This window comes from Peromyscus leucopus, chromosome 10 (genome assembly GCF_004664715.2).
Source record: "Peromyscus leucopus breed LL Stock chromosome 10, UCI_PerLeu_2.1, whole genome shotgun sequence".
In the NCBI taxonomy this organism is placed as follows: Eukaryota; Metazoa; Chordata; class Mammalia; order Rodentia; family Cricetidae; genus Peromyscus; species Peromyscus leucopus.
Window position 1 is genome coordinate 13747031 of NC_051071.1, and position 19219 is coordinate 13766249.

Consider the following 19219-nt stretch of genomic DNA (forward strand, 5'->3'; position numbering starts at 1 on the left):
TCGAAAGCCTGAAGCTTAACCAGCCAAATGCTTAACCAGCTAAATGCTTCTAGTTTCTGGTCCTCACGCCTTATATATCTTTCTGCTTTCTACCATCACTCTCTGTGATTAAAGGCTGGCTTTCTGGGATTAAAGGCGTGTGTCACCATGCTTGGCTTTTTCCAATGTGGCCTTGAACTCACAGAGATCCAGAGGGATTTCTATCTCAAGAATGCTAGGATTAAAGGTGTGTGCTATCACTGCCTAACTAGTGGCTTTTCTGTTCTCTGACCCCAGATAAGTTTATTAAGGTACACAATATTTTGGGGAACACAATATCACCACAAACTTGTAAAGGTAATTAGAGAATTATTTTTCACCGTTGACCTGTGTTTCCCTCTGTCTTTGGTATGCAGGAATTGACTTAATGTGTAGTTGCTCTGGAGAGTAGGAGAGAATGCTTTAATTTGGGGACGTTTTATTTTGTCTCTTCTAAGACGACTACTGCTCTCATCAGTCAGAAAGGGTTATTACTAGTTTAATAAATATGTATTGTGCTCCTGTCTTCTCTTGGTAGATTCTAGATATGGAGATTTGTGGAGACCCACATAGGTTTCCTAGTGAGAGCTTGCTTTACCCAGCAGTGCTGCATAAGGGGATGATGATTTGACCACCTGCATGGTTACCAGGTGTTTGGAAGAGTCTGCACTTGTCTGCAGTATGCTTTGATCTAGTAAGGGGGAGGTCTTTTGCCCCACCCCTTGGCATTATTTGAAGAGACAGAAGGGGCTGGTGGATTTTGATCCAGGTCCTCCTGAAACTATCCTGTTTTCTGTCTGTCTCCTCTCTGCTATCTTTCTACCTAAAAGTTTCCTTTTTTTTTAATTAATTTTTTTATTCATTTTCTGTACCAAAGATCCCCCTCTTCCCTTCTCCTGCCCCTCCAACCTCCCCCTTTCAACCCACGCCCCATTTCCTCTTATAAGAAGGAAGGAGGTACATTTAGTAGAGGCAGGTCCAAGCCCTTTCCTCTGCTTTAGGGCTGTGCGAGATGTCCCATAATAGGTAGTGGGCTCCAGAAAGCCAGCTCATGCACCAGGGACAGATTCTGATCCTACTGCCAGTAGGCCCCTTAAGCAGATCAAGTTACACAACTGTCTCATGATACAGAGGGTCCAGTCCAGTCCCATGCAGGCTCCACAGCTGCTGATCTGAATTTCATGAGTTCGCATTGGTTTGGTTTGGTTTGATTGTCTCTGTAGGTTTCCCCATCATGATCTTGCTCATAGACTCCCTCTCCCCTCTCTTTGACTGGACTCCTGGAATTCTGCCTGGTGTTTGGTTGTGGATCTCTGCATCTGCTTCTGTCAGTTACTGGAGAAAGGCTTTATGATGACAGTTAGGTTATTCACTGAACTGATCACTAGGGTAAGCCAGTTCACGCACCCTCTCCACTATTGGTAGTAGTCTAAGCTGGGGTCATCCTTGGGGATTCCTGGGAACTTCCCTAGCACCCGGTTTCTTCTATCTCCATGATGTCTCCCTCTATCATAGTATCTCTTTCATTGCTCTCCCACTCCATCCCTGTTCAGCTCAACCATCCTGTTCCACCATATTCTCATCCCCCCTCCTCCATTGCTCACCCCTCATTCCTACTTTACTCATGGAGATCTTATCTGTTTCCCCTTCCCAGGGCAATCCATGTGTCCCTCTTTGGGTTCTCCTTGTTAGCTAGCTTCTCTTGAGTTGTGGGTTGTAGTCTAGTTATCCTTTGCTTTACATCTAGTATCCACTTATGAGTGAGTACATACCATGTTTGTCTTCTGAGTCTGGGTTACCTCACTAAGGATGATACTTTCTAGTTCCATCCATTTGCTTGCAAATTTCATGATGTCATTGTTATTCACTGCTGAGTAATACTCCATTGTGTATATGTACCACATTTTCTTAATCCATTCTTTGGTTGAGAGGCATCTAGGTTGTTTCCAGGTTCTGGCTGTTATGAATAATGCTGCTATGAACATAGTTGAGCATGTGTCCCTGTGGCATGATTGAGCATTCTTTGGGTATATGCTGAAGAGTGATATAGCTGGGTCTTCAGGAAGATTGATTTCCAGTTTTCTGAGAAATAGCCATACTGATTTCCAAAGTGGCTGTACAAGTTTGCACTCCCACCAACAGTGGAGGAGTGTTCCCCTTGCTCCACATCCTCTCCAACATAAGCTGTCTTCCGTGTTTTTGATCTTAGCCATTCTGACAGGTGTTTGATTTGCATTTACCTGATCACTAAGGATGTTGAGCAATTCCTTAAGTATCTTTCAACAGATTCTTCTGTTGAGGATTCTCTGTTTAGCTCTGTTGCCCATTTTTTAAATTGGATTGTTTGTTATTTTGGTGTCTAGTTTCTTGAGTTCCTTATATATTTTGGAGATCATCCTTCTGTCAGATATGGGGTTGGTGATCTTTTCCCATTCTGTAGGCTGTTGTTTGTCTTATTTACTGTGTCCTTTGCCTTACAGAAGCTTTTCAGTTTCAGGAGGTCCCATTTATTAATTGTTGCTCTCAGTGTCTGTGCTTCTGGTGTTATATTTAGGAAATGGTCTCCTGTGCCAATGCATTCAAGACTACTTCCTACTTTCTCTTCTATCAGGTTCAGTGTAACTGGTTTTATGTTGAGGTCTTTGATCCATTTGGACTAGAGTTTTGTGCATGGTGATAGAAATGGATCATTTGCAATCTTCTACATGTTGACATCAAGTTACTCCAGCACCATTTGTTGAAGATGCTTTTTTTTTTTGTTCCCCATTGTACAGTTTTGGCTTCTTTGTCAAAAATCAGGTGTTCATAGGTGTGTGGCTTAATGTCAGGGTCTTCAATTTGATTCCATTTGTCCACATGTTGGTTTTTATGCCAATACCAAGCTGTTTTTATTACTATAGCTATGTAGTAGAGCTTGAGGTCAGGGATGATTATGCCTCCAGCAGTGGCTTTATTGTACAGGATTGTTTTAGCTATCCTGGGTTTTTTGTTTTTTCCATATGAAGTTGAGTATTGTTCTTTCTAGGTCTTTGAAGAATTGTGTTGGGGTTTGATGAGGATTGCATTGAATCTGTAGATTGCTTTTGGTAAGATTGCCATTTTTACTACGTTAATCCTACCTATCCATGAGCATCGGAGGGAGATCTTTCCATTTTCTGATGTCTTCGTCAATTTCTTTCTTCAGAGACTTAAATTTCTTGTCATACGGGTCTTTCACTTGCTTAGAGTTACCCCAAGGTATTTTATATTATTTGTGACTTTTAATGACTGTTTCTATTTCCTTAGGGGTTATTAGTCTATTTAAATTGTTTATCTGGCCTTGATTGAACTTTGGTATGTGGGACCTATCCAGAAAATAGTCCATTTCTTTTAGATTTTCCAATTTTGTGGAGTACAAGTTTTAGAAATATGACCTGAAGAGTCTCTGGATTTCCTCATTGTCTGTTGTTATGTCTCCCTTTTCATTTCTGATTTTGTTAATTTTGATGCTTTCTCTCTGCCTTTTGGTTAGTTTGAATAATGGCTTGTCTATCTTTTGATTTTTCTCAAAGAACCAACTCTTTGTTTCATTGATTCTTTGTATTCTCATTTGTTTTATTATTTCAGCCCTCAATTTGATTTCCTGGCATCCATTCCTCCTAGGTGTGTCTGTTTCTTTTCGTTCTAGAGCTTTTAGGTGTGCTGTTAAGTCGATAGTGTGAGATTTCTCCAACTTCTTTATGTGGGCATTTAGTGCTATGAATTTTCCTCTTAGCACTGCTTTCATAATGTCCCATAAGTTTGGGTATGTAGTACATTCATTTTCATTGAATTCTAGGAAGTCTTTAATTTCTTTATTTCTTCCTTGACCATTGGTGATTCAGTTGAGCATTATTCAGTTCTGTAAATTTTGTTTTTGAAATCTAACTTTAAGCCATATGGTGGTCCGATAAAATACAGGAGGTTATTTCAATTTATTTGTATCTTGAGATTTGCTTTGTGACCAAATATGTGGTCAATTTTAGAGAAGGTTCCATGAGGTGCTGAGAAGGTATATTCTTTTTTGTTAGGATGGAATGTTGTGTAGATATTTAAGTCCATTTGAGTCATAACATGTTAGGTCCCTTATTTCTCTGTTAAGTTTCAGCCTGGCAGATCTGTCCATTGATGAGAGTGGAATGTTGAAGTCTCCCACTGTTAATGTGTGGGGTTTGATGTGTGAGTTAAGCTTTAGTAATGTTTCTTTCACAAATATGGGTGCCCTTGTATTGGGAACATAAATGTTCAGAATTGAGACTTAATTTTGATTTTTCCTGTGATGTGTATGAATTGTCCTTTTCCATCTCTTTTGATTAATTTTAGTTTAAAGTCTATTTTGTTAGATATTAGGATAGCTACAACAGCTTGCTGCTTAGATCCATTGGATTGGAAAATCTTTTCCCAACCCTTTACTCTGATGTAATGTCTGTTTTCGAGGTTGAGGTGTTTTTTGTATGCAACAGAAGGATGGATCCTGTTAGCCTGTGTGTTTTTTGTAAGAGAATTGAGTCCATTGATATTAAGGTATATTAATCAACGATTGTTGATTCCTGTTATTTTTTGGTTTTGGTGGTGGTGGTGGTAGTGTGTGTGTTTCCCTTCTTTGGGTTTTGCTGATGTGAGATTACCTATCAGCTGTGTTTTTGAGGGTACAGCTAACTTCCTTGGGTTGGAGTTTTTCTTCTAGTACTTCCTGTAGGGCTGGATTTGTGGACTGGTACAGGACCAAGGATTCAAATACTAGAGCTTTCAGGGGCCAATTCTCATTCCAATCACCACAGTAGAATGGACTTTGAAAAGAAACTGAGGCGAGTAAAGTAGCTAGGGGGAAGGCTGAGGTACTGTCCGCGTCCACAGACTTAGATTCTTAAAGCTGTGGACTGTTATGGTCACAAGTACAAAGAGGTACTTAGGAAAGATGAGAAAAAACAAGAGAGAAGGGAGGGTGTATGGGATGTAGCTGAAGAGGCTCGTTAAATAATAAATGCAGAAGTATAATCAAGATGGAGAAAAGGAAACAGTAATTCTGAAATGCACCTGAGCAGTGTATGAACAGAAGCAAAACAGCAATAAGGTATGTACGCAAGAGCAGGGGTCAGAACTGGAAATGAGAGGAAATCCTTACGGAGTGTTGGCATGGCTGTGCTCATGTGAAAGGTGAAGTCCTCGGTCCCTCTGGCTCTAGTGGTTTCATGTGCTGCTGTCTGAAATATTTTTTTCTGCTTCTTCTCAAAGGTTCAAGACTACCTAAGAAGGTTTGAAAGTATACCTGATATGCTGGAATTAGACCACCTCACTGTTTCAGGAGATGTAACATTTGGAAAAAATGTTTCATTAAAGGTTTGTATGATGAAAGTCATGTTTATTAATGGCTTTATACAATAGGCTTCACTTTCTAGTTCTAAATTTACCTTCATTAAGGAATAATTCTTAGTGTGGATAGATGATCTACTATATTTTAGTACTAGTGTATCCAGACACATAACCACTTAAAATACAACATAATCAGTAGAGGAACTTTGTGGAATGTAGCCGTCAATAAGAAAGGAAACACTAGGGGGTAGTGAAATGGGATGGTCTTCAGAATAGTCCCTGTTAGCATTATGATTATTAGCTCACTCCAGATGACTCTGAAAGTAGGAAAACTTCATTTATAGTAATCATCTGTTCCTGTTGAGAAATCGGAAGAGGGTAGATAATTAAAGCTCACAATTGAAGATACACTTTCCTTTTCCTAAGTACATGATCTAATAAAAACCCTGTATTAAGCCGGGCGTTGGTGGCGTCACGCCTTTAATCCCAGCACTCGGGAGGCAGAGCCAGGCGGATCTCTGTGAGTTCGAGGCCTGCCTGGGCTACCAAGTGAGCTCCAGGAAAGGCGCAAAGCTACACAGAGAAACCCTGTCTCGAAAAACCAAAAAAAAAAAACCCTGTATTGATATTTTAAGTGTTGTGTTAAGGCCATTTGCTTCAATGAAGGTGTTGAAACAAGATTATATGTGAATATAACTTCATTGTGTATACTGCTTAATCGAAAATCACACTAAGACATAAGAAATGTTTCCAATAACTTCAAAAACAAAAAAGGAGTAGGGGGCCAAGGAGATACACACCTGTGGAGCCCACAAAAAAAGGCACAGTGGTACACGAGTTGTCACACCACTGCAGAAGCAGATGGCCCGATCCCTGCAGCCTGCTAGTCAGTCTCACCTGCTGCTCACAGCAAAGTGAGATCGAGAACCCCTCTCAAAAAAAGATGTGGGGCGCTCTTGAGATTGCCTCTGGTCTTCCACATGCGTGTGCAGGTGCAGTGACACAGAACCAAACCAACTCTGTAAATATCAGCCGGGCACCCTTTACTTCCTTAAGAAGACTGACTAATGCCTTGCAAGTGAGCCTGAGACGGGTCATTGGTGTGTCTGCTTCCCCCTTCTGGTGCCACCTCTAAGAAGTCTAGAACCACTCCTAGGACTGTGATAGAAGGACACATTTCGTATTTCTGAGGCTACTGACCTTTCATGTTTAATCTTACATTTACAGCAACTACACTGTAAAGGGAGTTGTTGAACATGAGCTTGATTTTAAGATAACCAGTTGCATGTTCCAGTTGAAATTTAAAGTTACAATCTCGATTTTCTTTCTTTACTTAGGGAACAGTTATCATTATTGCAAATCATGGTGACAGAATTGACATCCCCCCTGGAGCAGTGTTAGAGAACAAGATTGTATCTGGAAATCTTCGAATCTTGGACCACTGAGACAAGCGCTTCCAGATACACTTTATACTAATTATGGGCTAAAGAGTTTCTTACAATAAAATGTCCTCTAAGATGCTCAAATAAGCAGGTACTTCACTGTGCTGTACTCTGCAGTGTTGATTTTTAAAGTAGTTTTCTGCAATCTGCTTTTAGCCTAAGGAAAGCATAAATGGAGCAATACTTTCCTCCTTTGATGAAGAGCCTAGTGATTAGTTCATCTTAAAGTGCAATATTATTTAATCTTAGAACTGTGCCAACTCGGCAGATCTTTAACAGAAGCTTGAGTGACGGTCACTTTGAATTGCCTTTGATTTTAAAAATAAAGTGATACAACAATCCACTTGTTTACTTGTGCGTCTGGTGCTGTGTGTGAAGCCGCAGGAGACAGCAGTGCACGCTTGCTCGGTGTGGGTTTCCTGGAACGTTTTGCTCACTAGCCAGGCAGCTGCCCACTCCCGGTTTGCTGTTTGTGTGTTCATGTCTAACACTAGTAAACAGACACCATTACTAACACAGGAACTGAACTTGAAGGTATTTGGTGTACTTCATCTGGTTTTTAAAATGGGGTCCCTGCCATGCTTTCTACATTTAATCAAAGTTCTTTTCCCAGCTGAATGGGTAGGGTAAGCAAAAGTAGAGCATGTCTTTCCCAATCTTGTGTTCTGGAAGAGTGTATGTTGGAGAAGAGGATAATAACTTCATTAGAAGTTCCCTTTCATTAAAGCTCCAGTTCTTACACTTGTTATCTCTTAGAAATACTTATAACCTTTGAAATCAGGTCTGCTGGTAGTTCACACAGTCCTTTCTCTAATCAAGTCATGTTTCCAGTTCTTCCATACTTGTTTTGAAAATGCTGTGTTTAAAGTACACTGTATTCTGCACCATTGAAAACAGTTGCCTTTTAAGTCTGATGATTTTTTACATCTTTATTTTTGACAGTTTAAGAACCAATGACATACCTCTGTAATGATTAAAAAAAAGATTCCTCTTGAGAAGACAAAACAAAAAAACCAACAAAATAAGATTATTTCATTGTACAGTATCACCACAAGATTAGGCACTCAGACAGGGTGAGGCAAGATTCTGGGTGTGAGGCACAGGCACTTTCGTTTGTAGAGTGCTGCCGAGTCTAAAGTCTTAAATAGCTTACTCTTGACCTTACATTTCTGGCCCCGACACAGCAGCCTGTATTTTAAAAGTTCTGTTTATCCCTGGTCTTCACTTATATACATATCAAAAGTAACTTAAAAGCAAGAATCCAAGAGGGCCATATTTCATGTATCTAAATGTTAAATAATTCCTAAGTAGGCATATTATATAAATATGTATTCTTGCCTCCACTAGAAATCAAAAAGCAAAGAAAAAACAAAAATACAACCCCAAACCCTTCATAGGTACTTTTATAAATACAGCTATTAAACCATAGCCTTGTGTACATCACTTCTGGAAAGTATTTAAATTAGTAGTTGCATAAGTAAATGCAAATATTCTTTATTCCTTATAGTCAGTCTTCCATATATTTAGCAGTTTGAGGCTTTGCCCAGTGACATACAGTGGTAGTGAAAAGGTTAAATATGCAACACACGAAACCTGAAACTGACATTAGTCACTAAAACAAAAACTGAATTCCTAAATCCAAGCAATCAAAAGATGTTTATTTTTTATAAAGATCTGTAAAAAAATAATTTTTCAAACAGCTTTACTTTCATAGAGAAAACTTTCTACAGAGGTTGACTAAGATTTTAATATTTTCAATTGTACCATCATTAAATAAGGTGGGACACCATATGAATTTCATTGCACTGGAAGAAATGCAGAGCATTTTAATATAAAGTATACAGAGCGTTCTAGGCAGCTACAGCTGTGTTACAGCTATGTGTTCTTTTGGATTTGGTCCAAAGAAACCTGAGTCTGTTTCCAGAGAGAATGAAAATGTTATAGACACCTGATCAGTTACTCCTTACTCAAGGATGCACGAAAACGGCATTCCTTGAAGATCCCACTGAATCCAGCCCCCAACACTGACCCCTCCTCTTTCCTTCCCCGCCTCAGTTCACTCTGGGTCCCAGGTTCAGTTCCTAAAACACCAGGCATCCAGGTTTTCTTCAGAAACATGTGGTCTCCAGACTGTCATCACCTCTTCTGTTCCCAGATCTCGGCCATGTTTAGATCCAGGTCTTTAAGGCCTTTTAAGGCTTGAAGATTTCCAGTGTAAAAAGCTACATCTGCTGTGACCAATCTAGAGAGTAGGGAGAAAGATATTTTAAAATGTATTAACACTTCTATTCAGATGATTCAAGGAGCAACATTGAGATGCTTAGCCTGCTAGAGGAGTTTTAAATTCAAAATTACTAGGGATGAAAAGCTTGACACTTCTCTTAGATTCCCACTATCAAAAGGGCCATTTAATACTGATTTGATAATCTTTGGAGTCAGTTAAAACCTCTGCCTGATAAAATCAGACTTATTTTTAAGAAGCATGAACTAAAGGGGAAATTAACAAGTTAAACTGGAATGATTTCAGTTGGTTGTCACTACAGTGTGTGTGTAGCTACAACAGGGCGAAGCGCAAGGAAAGCTGGGGTTCTTAGGCAAGCACCACTGAGTACCGAACAACACCGAGGACTGGGGTTGGGAGTACAGCTAACAGTGCTTGCTTACCAAGAATAAGGCTGTGGACTCCATCTCCAGCAAAATACACAAACAATAGAACAGATTAATCCCTTCACCAGAACATTTCCTTTAGACCCTGAACTGGGAGAGCAGGAGCTGCTTAGCCTGTGACTCTGGGAAATTGAAGTGTAATTTTTTTGTTTGTTTTAAATGCTGATGTGCTGATACTATTTTATTCGCATTCTTTTTTTCAATTCAGGTATGTTTTAGGGTTCAGAAAAGTTTGTAAAATGAATTCTTACAGCATTCACACACACCCCCAAAGAGTGTGTGACACACTGGAGGAGGTGGGTAATAGAGATTGAACTCCAGTCTTTACTAGGCAATTGCTCTATCACTGAGTTATCTCCCCAACCCAAATGGAAGGTATGAATTGTAAAAAGAACTAATCTTTAAATTAATGTTAGCTGAGCAAGGATTTGCTCCACCCACAAAATGCCTCAGAGGAACACCAAAGAACCTTTATGCAGAATTTTTTGTAGTATAGTATGAGTGACAGGGATAATTTAATTCACTTGAAAAAAAACTCTGCACTTTATAAATAGGCAAATAAAGTATAATTATGATCGACTTTCAAGTTTTTAGTAGCTTGCCAGTATAGAATGGGACCAGTATTATGAAATACTTAGCTTTCAATGTGGTTTCCCAGTAACTCATTAACAGCCACATGTGGTTTAGGTACAGTCACTTACAGCAGCTTGGTCTTCTGCTGGGATACAACAATGCTCCAACTCCTACCCTCTTTAAGAAAAGCAGGTTCTTCCCTCCTTGACTGCTCCTCCGAGTGGCCAACCAAGAAACTAACACTTTACAGATCATTCTGGACTCGGAATGTTTAGATTAAAAATTTTACCTATTCCAGCCTTTAATCTTGAGCAGTGATTTAAATGAACTACTAAGTAAACAATGTCTCTAAACCATTCACAGCCCAGATTTGGAAGAAAATTAATGACCTTAAGGTCATAATTTCCTGGTCTATATATAAAATGCTTGGCCAGACAACTTATTTAAATGCTTCACAGCAAGAAAATGGATCATGAACAACATCTACCTAGCAGGTAGGTGTGATTCTATGTGACTTCATTTAGAACATCCAATTTTCCGGTCACCCCTGGAGATACATACTACGTACACTTTATACAGTGTGACTAAGCAGAGCTCACTGTCGAGGGATGAGTCCAACACAAGGAAGAACAGGAGGCGTGCTTGGTTCCCCACACAATGCCAAAGCAGACCTTCCTCTCACCGTTTCACCACCGCTTCTGAAGTGGCCCTGAAATCAAGGGCACCTCTCGTTTCTAAGAGAAATAGTTTCTCTTACTTTTAATTTTGCTTTTACAACAGACTACCTCAAATCAATAGTTCATATCATTCATAGGGTAGTTTTTCAGGCACCAGAGAGATGGCTCAGCAGTTCTGAGCATTTGCTCTTCTTAGGACCTGGGTTAGTTCCCAGCACCCACATGGAAGCTCGCAACTGTAACTCCAGTTCAGGGGATCCCATACTCTACTGGCTTCCAAGGGTACTAGGCAGGTGCGAGGTGCATAAACAGACATGCAGGTAGAACACCCGGACACATAGATTTTTTTTTTTAAGATAATTTGTGGCACACCAAGAAAATCGTACCAAAGTTTAACAAGTGGTTGGTGCTTTTTACTTTTATAAAAGACAAACACACACCCATTTTCACAATGCTAGAGACAGAAGCCAGGGCAAGTCTCTACTGCTCAACAACATCCCCAGCCTCAGATTTTATCTTTAATTCTCTTCGTAAAAGGAAGAAAAGGGTTTTTTGTTTGTTCATTTAATCTTTAATCCTAGCAATTGGAGGCAGAGGCGAGTGGATCTCTTGAGGTGGAAGGCAGCCTGGTCAGTCCCTGTCTAAAACTCAAACAAACAAACAAATCGAAGAAAATTCAGGCCTAGATAATGTGATTGTCCAAAATTTTATATATGAGCTGTTAGTAGGTGGCAGAGCTCGAGTCTAACCCAAACTTTGTAAAATATGAATCCTATGGTTTTTTAAATGCAATACTGTTCAATAAAAATAGATTATTTGTCAGAACCCTACAAAATAAGGCGTATCTTCACCCTCATCCTTTTATACATGAGGCCACTCCCCTAGTCCAAGGGCCCTGGAGTGGAGCTCTGAGTCCTGTCTGGACAGAGCAGCACTACTCGGCCACCAGCCCACGCTGCCTCACTGAGGATCTGTAAGGTTCAGCAAGTAGCTGAACAGACAACCCTTGTTAACAGAGAGAGGAGACAGTGGGCAGATACAGAGGCATGTCCACAAGAGTACCATGACAGAAAAGCGTACCGTGAAGAATGACAAGGAATTATGCAATGCAGTATGGGAACACGTGGTGAAAACAGACTAAGAATCATACCCATTTTGAGGTCCTCCATCATTTATTACATTTAAGTGTGACAACTGCTTTTTCAAGTGGAGTTTGTAACTTGCATTAATTCTTAAAAATAACATCTGAAAAAGAAATAAAAGTTGCTTATAGTTCTCTGAAACAGAAGAAAGAAGTATCCATTATCAATATATGGAGAAACATTTTTAGAAAAATCTTGGACATCTACTTTAGGATGTTCTGAAGCACTGCGCTTCTATTTCACTATGGTTTCCTCTGCAGGTGGACAAAGGTCTTCCCCCCACCCAGCAGTACTTCTTCTAGCAGTAAAATTGCCTTCGTGTATATTAGGAGAGTTTCTCAGGGCTACATAGAGTCAAAATGAAGTGAAAATAATACAAAGTAGTGGGAAGTTTAACCAGGAACTTAGTGGGGGGGGGGGGAGTAAGGCAGGAGAGGTAAACACTACTCTTACATGATTAACCTATAGAGATAATTTCACTTCATCTAGTCATATATATAAAGGCGCCTGTGGAGGTTTGAGTGGTTGCTGGTGTTCAAGTGGTAATAGGAACATACAAGCCTGTAACTCCTGAACCTCAGCAGACAGAAGCTCCCTGATGTGGCTCTCAGGCTCTTGGATTAGAATTCAGCAAATGCAGGTCAGAGAGAGATGGGGGAATCTTACTTGTTGGCTGAGGTGTGCAGCCATTTCCTCGGAACTGAAACATCCCTAGAGTGGGGAGAGAGGCCCACCCAGCTCCCCAGATCAAGAGGCTCGGAGTTCCAAGGTTGCATGTGCCTCCCCACAGGTACAGAGGCAGTTACAGCTGCTGGAAGACTCCTGAACTCCCTGCAGGCTTCAAGGACTGATCAGGGAGCTCCAGGAATGCAGCTTTGAGCTGTCACCTGTGCTTGGGTGGTTGTTTGGTGATGCAGCTGCTTTTGAGGCACCTATGCCCCCCCCCATAAGTAACCCTAAGAAACTCAAGAGGTCACAGGTGGACCTAGATGGAACTGTTCCATTGGCCTGCTCCTGGCATCCTTCCTGGGATGAGCAGACATTGTTAGCGTCTCTCAGGAGAACCACACAAGCGGAGGACGGCTGGCTGGCAAGAAATGACAAGGAAATGACCTTTCAGGGTAGTCACGTCTGTCTCCCCTCAGTCTACGCCCCAAGGGAGTTAGATGATGCTTAATTATGAGGTTAATGTGATTAAGGAAAACCTAGAAAGGAGGAAGAATGTAAAGCTGGCACAGAATGGAAGTCCAAGGGCACAAGAAAGGAGAGCAGCAGATGCAAGGACACCCAGAGCACCCAGAAGCCCCTCCCCCACACCATCTGCATGCACACCCGAAGCACAGAAACCAAGTTCTGCATAAGCAAAGTCCCCGTGGAAGGTAAGCCCACTGTTACACACTCGCTTAGACTCTAACACGGCACCATTCTACAACTGGCCTTGAATGACAGCATCTAGTTTAAGGGAATTAAATTAGATAATAAAAATGAGGAAGGGATCAAATCCTGGACTTGTGGTTTGGGGCAGAGAAAAGGGCACAGGGACACAGACATCCCAGAGTAAATGTGTAGCACTTCTAGGGGACACAGGGACGGGCGCAGTAGGGAGGGAGAGACCTCTGATTCCCTCCCTCTCCTTTGTCACAGCTGAGATATCCCCTGCCCTTTTCACTACAGGTCACTCATGGTTGTCTAATAAGTATTAATGATTTACTTATGTACATGCTAATCTTATTCACTCCATCGCTAATTTCCTTCACCTGATCTGTGCTACAATCTCAATTTATAACATCACAGATTTACTGATAGATGCCAACTCTGATTTTCACACTAAGGAAAAGAGTGATAGCAGTACAAGTTTTGACCTCTAACAGTGGGTGAATAGAGGATCTATGTTTAGTTGTCAACTGCCAAAACAAAAGACAGTTTGAAATAAAACCTTTCATCCATGCCTCACTAATCAATATACCAAATAAATAAATAAATAAATAAATAAATAAATAAAATGGCAGCAAATATGAACCAAACTTAACTGAATCAAAAACATGTACAAACTCCCCTACTGGTATGGCTATAAAATGATCAAATAATCAAGGTTTCCGGAGTTACTACTCACCTGTGTTTGTTCTTCGGGAAGAAGATCAAATATAGCTTCATGCATTTTTGTCATTTGCTTACAAATATTCCTGAAACAAGGGGAAGGGACAGGAGCTTTCACCTCGTACTGGCAAGGGAAAAAGAATGAGAATTACATTCAGTCTTTTGGACTATGTAGTGTCTCCGACATTTCCCGAGTTGAGTTTTCTTTATTTTATTTTATTTACTTATTTATTTGGTTTTTCGAGACAGGATTTCTCTATGTAGCTTTGTGCCTTTCCTGAACTCACTCTGTAGTCCAGGCTGGCCTTGAATTCACAGAGATCCGCCTGCCTCTGCCTCCTGAGTGCTGGGATTAAAGGCATGCGCCACCATGGCGAGGCCCTGAGTTGAGTTTTCTGTGCCTCCATACATCTACCTCTGGCATAGGGCTCAGGTCTTCAGCTGAGGTTTGTACTACCTACAACACAAATCTTGAAAAACTTTAGTCAGTATCTCCACCTACTTTATGGGAGATAAACAGCTCAGTAGCTAAGACCATAGGCTGCTTCCAACCTTAAAACTGTTTGGGTTTAAACTGAAGCTCCTTGGATTCCTATCTAGTTCATATAAACAGAATCATAAAACGTGACTTTTGAGGCTGGCTTCTTACTTAATTCTTTCCTGGCTCCTCCTTGTTATGACATGCAACTGTAATTCATTCCTTTGATGGCTTGAACATGTTCCATTCTATGAGCAGACAACATTCTCTCCACGATCCTTCAGATGATGGAAATTGGAGCTGTTATGAACATCTGTGTAAAGGTTTTGGTGTGGATATTACTTTTGCTCTCTTGGACATATATCTAGCAAAAGTCAGTGGGTCATCTGGACTCCATGTTTAACTAATCAGGAAATATGAAACTATGTTCCCAAGTGACTTCACCATTTCATAACACCACTGGCAAGATGTGGTGACCAGGCTCTCTGCCTCCTCACTGAACTTAATTATTGTTTCCGGAGTTTGATGTTGTTTTCAAACTATCCTAGTGGTAGAAGAGATTCAGACACATGAAGACAGACGTAGGCGTTGGGGTGATGGATTCAGTAAACACCACACACTAGAGAAAGGTGCCTTTGGAAAGAGTCTGGACTATGGTCCTGCTGCAAGCCGCAGGAAAACATGGAATTCAGCTACTATCACAAAAGCTACTACTTGGAAAAGTCAAGGACTTCTCCAAAGGTCAAGCCATGGCTTAAGAAGTCTTGATGATATTTTAGCTTTTGTATGTGTGTGTATACACATATATATAGCTGGTTCCTAAAATTATTTTCTTGCATGCTTCCAAGAACTCCTAAAATGCCTATCAAGCATCCAAGGCCATATGAGACAACAGCTGTCTCCTAGGTCAGGCAGATGGCTTTATTTCTTGTACAATTTAGGGTGAGACTCTCCTTTCTTATACAGCCTTACTAATAGACCCCTAACTTCTTACCTAATCATTTCTAGGAATGTAGACTGAGCACATGGATCCCCTCCCTTTTTGATGTACTAACTGGTCATTAGCACTCAGGTGACCTCCTCTCTTACCACTCCCATTTTGGATTATAAAAGAAAGCCTGACAGTCATTACATGAGGAAAATTCTTACCTGCCTTTATGACCCTGTAGAATTCAAGCATGGTGACTTTGCTAGGCCAAAGGATTGCTATTGCTTGGGTTTATAACTGGATTCCAGAGAGACTTAGAGAGAACTGCGAGAATGAGACGGAGAAGAGAAAAGAGAATGGAAGAACTAGATGGGTAAGAACTTGAGAGGAACGAACTGAGATGGGGAAGAACGAGATTGAAGGGCGAGAAGAGAGTACTAGAGGAACGAGATGGAAGATGAGGAAGAGCCAGATGGAGAAGAACAAGATGAGGTAGAACAAGATAGAAAGGAGGAGATGAGAGAGGAGCTAAGATGGGAAAGAACTAGATGGATGAGAACCTAGATGGGGCAGAACTAAGATAAGAGAATTAAGATAGAACTTAGAGGGGACAGCAGATAAATATAGAGAGAAATCAGGCAAGAAAGGAGCTAGGCATGAGAGCAGAATAGAAGCTGTGTAGAGAGAGAACTGACTCAGAAGAATAAAATGTATGGACTAAGGAGTTTCGTGTACATAGATTCATTTCTTTTCATCAAAGATTAATTACCAGCTGGTTGTAGATTCTTCCTGGACCCTGGGAGGGGACTATCGAGGGGCTGGACCCCCTTAGTCCCCGATATGATCCCTGAACTGAGTATTCTTGTTAAGTCACCCCATTTATAGTCATTTGTTTTGCCACCCCTAAAATGGCTAATCCATCCCCCCAAATCCCTTTTTCATCTCTGCTTTCCCTAATGGTAGTGTTCTTTCCATCTCACCTTCACTATCTCAGCCTTCAGTCCCTCAACTTGACACAATATTAATTCGCCACCACCCAAGAGACCTTCTCTTACTCTTATTCTTCTGAAATTTCTCTTTGGAAAAAAAAAATCACTAAAACACACTTGTGGTGGTATTGTGTTCCCCAAAATATCGTGTACCTTAATAAACTTATCTGGGGTCAGAGAACAGAAAAGCCACTAGTTAGGCAGTGATAGCACACGCCTTTAATCCTAGCATTCCAGAGACAGAAATCCCTCTGGATCTCTGTGAGTTCAAGGCCACATTGGAAAAAGTCAAGCATGGTGACTCACGCCTTTAATCCCAGAAAGCGAGCCTTTAATCCTAGGGAGTGATGGTAGAAAGCAGAAAGGTATATAAGGCGTGAGGACCAGAAACTAGAAGTTTTTGGCTGGTTAAACATGTGGCTGGTTAAGCATTCAGGCTTTTAAGCAGCAATTCAGCTGAGAGCCATTGGGATGAGGACACAGAAGCTTCCAGTCTGAGGAAACAGGACCAGCTGAGGAATTGGCAAGGTGAGATAGCTGTGGCTTGTTCTGTCTCTCTGATCTACCAGCATTGACCCTGATAACTGGCCTCAGGTTTGATTTTATTAATAAGAACTTTAAGATTCCTGCTACACACACTCCCTTCCAAACAGTAACCTCCCTGGCTCCCTTGCTCCTGGCTCTGTGGCATCCTCTCACATCATCCCACTATGGACCCTCTACTGCACTACGCCCTCCTAGGTTTCCCTCTTGGGTATCCTCTTCTTCAGTCTTCAACAAGCAAGGCTTCTCATCATAAGTCTCACAACTGCCCCTTTTCTAAGAAATTATTTTTATTAGCATACAAAGAAGGTTTTAGGTTGCATCCATCAATTCCAAAAGCATTATGCTGAACAAAAGGAGCCTGGCACAACAGGCTATAACTCCATATGAAGGACCTTCTGGGAAAAGCAAAACTAAAGTGTCCAAGAGAAGGTTTATTAATAATTTTTATATCTTGAATGTGGACATTTCATTACTTACATATGAGTTTTAAGACACCAAATTGTGTATACTTAGAGTGAATTTTATTGACTATAAATTAAACCTCAATAACCCTGATTTAAACTGATTTCTAGCAATGGAGAATATTCCAGTGTGTCACCCATTCCTCTGTGTGTGCAACCCAGTGCATTAGCAAACTTCAGCTTTCACTTAAGTCACTATTAGCGACAGCAGAGTCTTGGCAGCTGACACTAGAACTTGCTACAGTCAAACAGTGAAAAACAAAACGTGTACCAAACGCACTTAGATATGTGTTATCTCACTAAGTCTCACTCTACCCTTGAGATCATTTCTATTACTCCCATCTAAAGGTGGAGACTGAGGTTTAAGACAACAATTCACTGAAGGTTCTTCACTGGCTAGTCTGTAGCAAACATGACTTAATTTGAGTCTGCCTAACTCTGACACAGAATTGGTTCCTTATGATTTTCAATATGTTTTCTCATGTTAGAGACTTTTACATGTTAATTTCATTGCCCTAATCTCATCTGTCTTTAAAAGCAAACTTTATAAGCATGCACCAGCTAGAACGCTTTCCCAGCTCTTCTCTCCCCCGGCAACCGTGTCTTCCACAGCAGTAAGAGCCCCAACACATGGAGTTACTTCCTTACTCATAATGTTGCTGAAGCTAGCGTACGTTTTCCCCACTACATCTCCACTACGTGAGGACCAGATGGAAGACTGAGCCACTCTGCTGCCCTGTTACCCAGCACAATGGTTTGCATGGATGAGTGAGGAAAAGAGTAAGAGACTAATGAGTCTAGCTGTCAGTATGACTGGAGATAGACTCATTCAGTAAAGACACGGCACCCTGGCTGGGCGGTGGTGGCACACGCCTCTAACCTCAGCACTCAGGAGGCAGAGGCAGGCGGATCTCTGTGAGTTTGAGGCCAGCCTGGTCTACAGAGTGAGTTCCAGGACAGGCACCAAAACAACACAGAGAAACTCTGTCTCGAAAAAACAAACAAAAAAAAAAAAAAAAAGAAAGAAAGGAAGAAAGGGTACCCTTATTAGTTTCTTAAAATAGCCTACATTATATTATTGTGGCATGCAATCTCAAAATTTCAGACAAGAAAATGAAAAGCTAAGAACTAAAAGGCAAACCCAAACAAATCTTGTCTCCTATTTTGATATGAATTAAAAAAAAAAAATCAAACTTCTGGGCAACCCATGAAAGCAAGTCAGACTTGTTAACCTGGGACTGCAACCTGTCAGTCGGGTCGGTGGGAAGTCACCATGAGAGGAGTACACACCTCTGCTCTAAGATCTGGCCTCACTCTCTAGGGCAGGAATACTAAAGCAACACAGCAAAAATGTGCAGGGGATGCTCTAGTTTATTGAAACAAAACAGAAATCTTCAGAGACACAATCAGCAAATGTAATGAAGGAATCACACTTACAGAGAAGTTTCTGTCCAAACAAATCATAGTCAAGGTATGCTGAGTCGATTGGGGAAGTCCCAAACATGAGGACCCTGAGGTTATTAGCCCCATCACTAGGTGGAAGACTGTTCCTTTAAGACTGTATTTGTGTGAGACAGTGGAGGTACCAATGTCCATGTGTGACTGCAGGTGGAAGGAGGGTACCTGTGTGATATTCCTCGAGTGCCATCTACCTTACATTATGAGACAGCATTTCTCACTGGCTGGCCAGCAAACCACAGGCATTCACCTGACTCCACCTCCTCAGAGCAGGGGTCACAAGCGTTTGCCACCGTGCGTCCCTCTTTAAAAAACAAACAGGAAACCCACAGGTTCCGTGTGCAAGGAAAGCACTTTACTGACTGACATAGCTCCCCAGCCCTTCTTCTTGGTTAAAAATATATATGTATAC

The 19219-nt window shown here is 41.0% G+C and overlaps 2 protein-coding genes across 4 annotated transcripts in view; one reads left to right on the forward strand and one right to left on the reverse strand.

Annotated features, from left to right (window-relative positions):
* Window positions 1–7134, forward strand: part of Ugp2 (UDP-glucose pyrophosphorylase 2) — a 62766-nt gene extending 55632 nt beyond the window's left edge. Inside the window, exons 9-10 of one of the 2 annotated variants that reach the window (XM_028876328.2) lie at window positions 5272–5376; window positions 6687–6890. In XM_028876328.2, coding sequence (XP_028732161.1) covers window positions 5272–5376; window positions 6687–6794 — 213 coding nt within the window. In that variant the 3' untranslated portion in view covers window positions 6795–6890. Of the gene's footprint in view, window positions 1–5271; window positions 5377–6686 lie in introns of both variants that reach the window. The other variant, XM_028876327.1, reaches the window with a different exon arrangement.
* A 566-nt stretch (window positions 7135–7700) lies between these two features.
* The window catches only part of Vps54 (VPS54 subunit of GARP complex), an 87546-nt gene continuing 76027 nt past the window's right edge, over window positions 7701–19219 (reverse strand). For both annotated transcript variants that reach the window (XM_028876326.2, XM_028876325.2), the window contains exons 21-23: window positions 13964–14071; window positions 11859–11953; window positions 7701–9033 (exon numbers count right to left, since the gene is read on the reverse strand). In XM_028876326.2, the coding sequence (XP_028732159.1) occupies window positions 8928–9033; window positions 11859–11953; window positions 13964–14071 (309 nt within the window). In that variant the 3' untranslated portion in view covers window positions 7701–8927. The remainder of the gene's footprint in view (window positions 9034–11858; window positions 11954–13963; window positions 14072–19219) is intronic.